This window comes from Anopheles coluzzii, chromosome 3 (genome assembly GCF_943734685.1).
Source record: "Anopheles coluzzii chromosome 3, AcolN3, whole genome shotgun sequence".
NCBI lineage: Eukaryota > Metazoa > Arthropoda > Insecta > Diptera > Culicidae > Anopheles > Anopheles coluzzii.
This window is the reverse complement of record NC_064671.1, coordinates 71,936,723-71,939,444: the sequence shown is the minus strand read 5'-3', so window position 1 is coordinate 71,939,444 and position 2,722 is coordinate 71,936,723. Positions and strand designations below refer to the sequence as shown.

General features: G+C 46.9%; 1 protein-coding gene across 1 annotated transcript in view; it reads left to right on the top strand.

Moving 5' to 3' along the window:
• The first annotated feature begins 285 nt into the window (after window positions 1-285).
• LOC120954779 (NACHT and WD repeat domain-containing protein 2) overlaps window positions 286-2,722 on the top strand; it is a 9,088-nt gene continuing 6,651 nt past the window's right edge. Inside the window, exons 1-2 of the mRNA XM_040375012.2 lie at window positions 286-1,639; window positions 1,812-1,900. Of these exons, the coding sequence (XP_040230946.2) occupies window positions 1,537-1,639; window positions 1,812-1,900 (192 nt within the window). The 5' untranslated portion in view covers window positions 286-1,536. The remainder of the gene's footprint in view (window positions 1,640-1,811; window positions 1,901-2,722) is intronic.

The window sequence follows — 2,722 nt, the reverse complement described above, 5'->3', positions numbered from 1 at the left end:
TTTCGAATCCGAAAAAATTGCTTCTTCTCTCGAATTTCATTTGCATTTATTTCTGCGCATCCTATGGCCTAAACTCAGGTATGCGCTTCTAGCGATTGTTACATTAGGTTACACGGTTTCATTTACATCATGGCTCCTTATCGAAGCAACAGTGGTAATCTACCATGATGTTAATCTTCGCATTGTTTAGTAGTCCTGCAGATTGCATATCTGCAGGCAGATATATGTTATAAATCCAACACCTGTGTTAACAACATGCCCTTAAAGGGGTTATGTCCCCTACACAGGACTTAGTATTCTGCTATGAGCACACCAACAAGTCACACATAGCTAAACTCATTAGGAGCTTAGGCAGGCCTAGAATAAATAACCCATCTCTAATGACCATGTCTACTGAGAGGGAATATGAGTTATAGGGCCAAAGGCAGATAAATAGGTTAAGCTCTCATCTGGTTAACCAAAAGTCCTCGTTCGGACATATTGCCACAGCTAACAAAAGCTACACAATCAAAATCAACAGTAAGAGAACATCACCTGCACGACTAACCTACAAAACTGCTCCACCACGCAAAGTTCTCCGAAAAACCTAAACATAGCCCGTGGCACAATTCTACCGTGCACCGCTGTTTTATCAATCGGCCGAACCAACAATACTGTGTCAAATGACAACACTAACCGCAATGCACCACTATTACTGGGGTGTTGCAGTTAGACGTTCCACATCCGAACCCCCATTAAAACCGGGAACGCCGCCCCATCGCATAGCAACCAGGCGCGCCTTCCCGCTTTATTGACATAACTTTTCACTCTCGAATCCTGTGCCTGTGCCGGAATTGCATTTCCACGCTGCACTTTCTAAGCAACGACTACGACGACCGGTTGCACACACACACTCTGTACGAGAGGCGTTGTTTTGGGCCGGGTTGTCAAAACAAAAATAAGTAAACATTGCTTCCCATTCCTCAGCCCATAATGAGCGGCAGCGTCCTTGCTGCGCCGATCGCGATGGTGTCGGTCCCCGGAAACCGGCGTGTGTTCCACCAATCGGAAGCCAATGAAAGTGAAAACAAAGCTTTCCCTTTGACCGGCTGTCATCACCACCACCACCACCACCGACGCCACCGAAAGCATCCTTCCCCATTTGAGGTATCGGGAAAATGCCGGTACGCTAGTTCCACTTTGTTCTTTGTCTTCGTTTCTTCTTACCCCTATCTCCATAGTCGCCTCCAAAAAAAAACATCCTCAACAGCACCATGACAACGAACCTGTACCGGATGGCATGGTTTGATCGAAACGCAATAACGTTGCAGTTGGCGAGTCCTAGGCCTGTGCCGCACCGTTTTTACCCAGCCAACTAGACGTTCAGTTTCCGTTCAGACACGGTGCCGACACCACCAGTCTGCCCTGTGATACACCTGTGCTGCTGTCTGGTTGTGCCTGGTGTGTGGAAAACACACCTGGCAAAGGCAAAGTTCTAATCGGATAGTGTTGGGCGTATTTTCTAAAACAAAACAAAAAAAAACCCCGCGCCAAACAATGGATGACCGCACGATTGACACAATTTTTGCCGGCTCGATGGAGAACCTGCCACCGGTTAGTTCGAAAATTGTGCGCATCTTTACCAGCTCGACGTTCACGGGTACGTTGCAAAGCCAAGGGCGGGATGTTATATAATCGGTTGGCGTCGGTCAAGCTGAAGGTTGACTGGAAGGAGAGCGTGATTGAATTCATAAAATTCGAGGGTGAATTTTAACGTGTCCTGTGTCTGTTTTGTTACATCCTCGGATGCATTCGTTTGCTGCAACGTTTAGATACTACCATGGAGAGGAACAATCTGATGGCGAAATGTTACCCAAGGATCAAGGACTACTGTCGGGAGAAGCATGGGCTGGAATTTCAGGTGAGTAACACCAGCAAGATCGTGCCCAAACAAAACGCACGAAACTCTACAGGACATGTTTTGGGATTTTAAACATATAGACATAAAGCCGTCTTAAAAGAATCTAAAGCGACCTCATACCCCAAAAATAGATCGTATTGATTTATTGAACGGTCCAACACCGTCAAGTGTCGCTTCATTTGCGCCTACCTCCCCCATCCTCCCGCAAGAAATTCCTTCACACATCAGCAGACCAATAAAGTGTTGTTGTTTTGTTTCTGCGCGGCCCTCCCTCGTCGTTTAGCTTAATGTCTAGCAACATAACAGTGTGACAGGCGCGCAAAAGTGGGTGAAAGGTGGCGTCTACCCCTGTGCCTGCTAGACAGGCAGCAGGATGTTTGTGATGACGGCAGGCCCTTCTCCCCCCATCCAGGCGCATAAAACAAATGACGTCGTCAAACTCGTCGTGTCCTCGTTCACTGTCACTGCTTGCGATTTTGCACGAATTTCCCTTTAAAAAAACTGTGTGGCCTCGAAATGGGTCAATAGTGCTTGTTTGGGAGTTGTTTGAACTGCTTTTTTTTCTTCGCACGTCACGCACACACACACGCACACTTAACATGCGCAACCTATATAATCGTAGCAGGCGGTGACGGCACCTGCACGACCCTTCCATGCCTATTGCGAGCGTTGTTTATGACTCGTGGGATTTTGTTAGGTTTTCTGATTTCCATACCAGCGTAACATGTCATGCGGCATTTATGATTTACTTTACCTGCAGGTGTACTCTATGCACGGTTTATCACTTGCTGGCAACTTGCAGTCTATGATAGCACATAAATT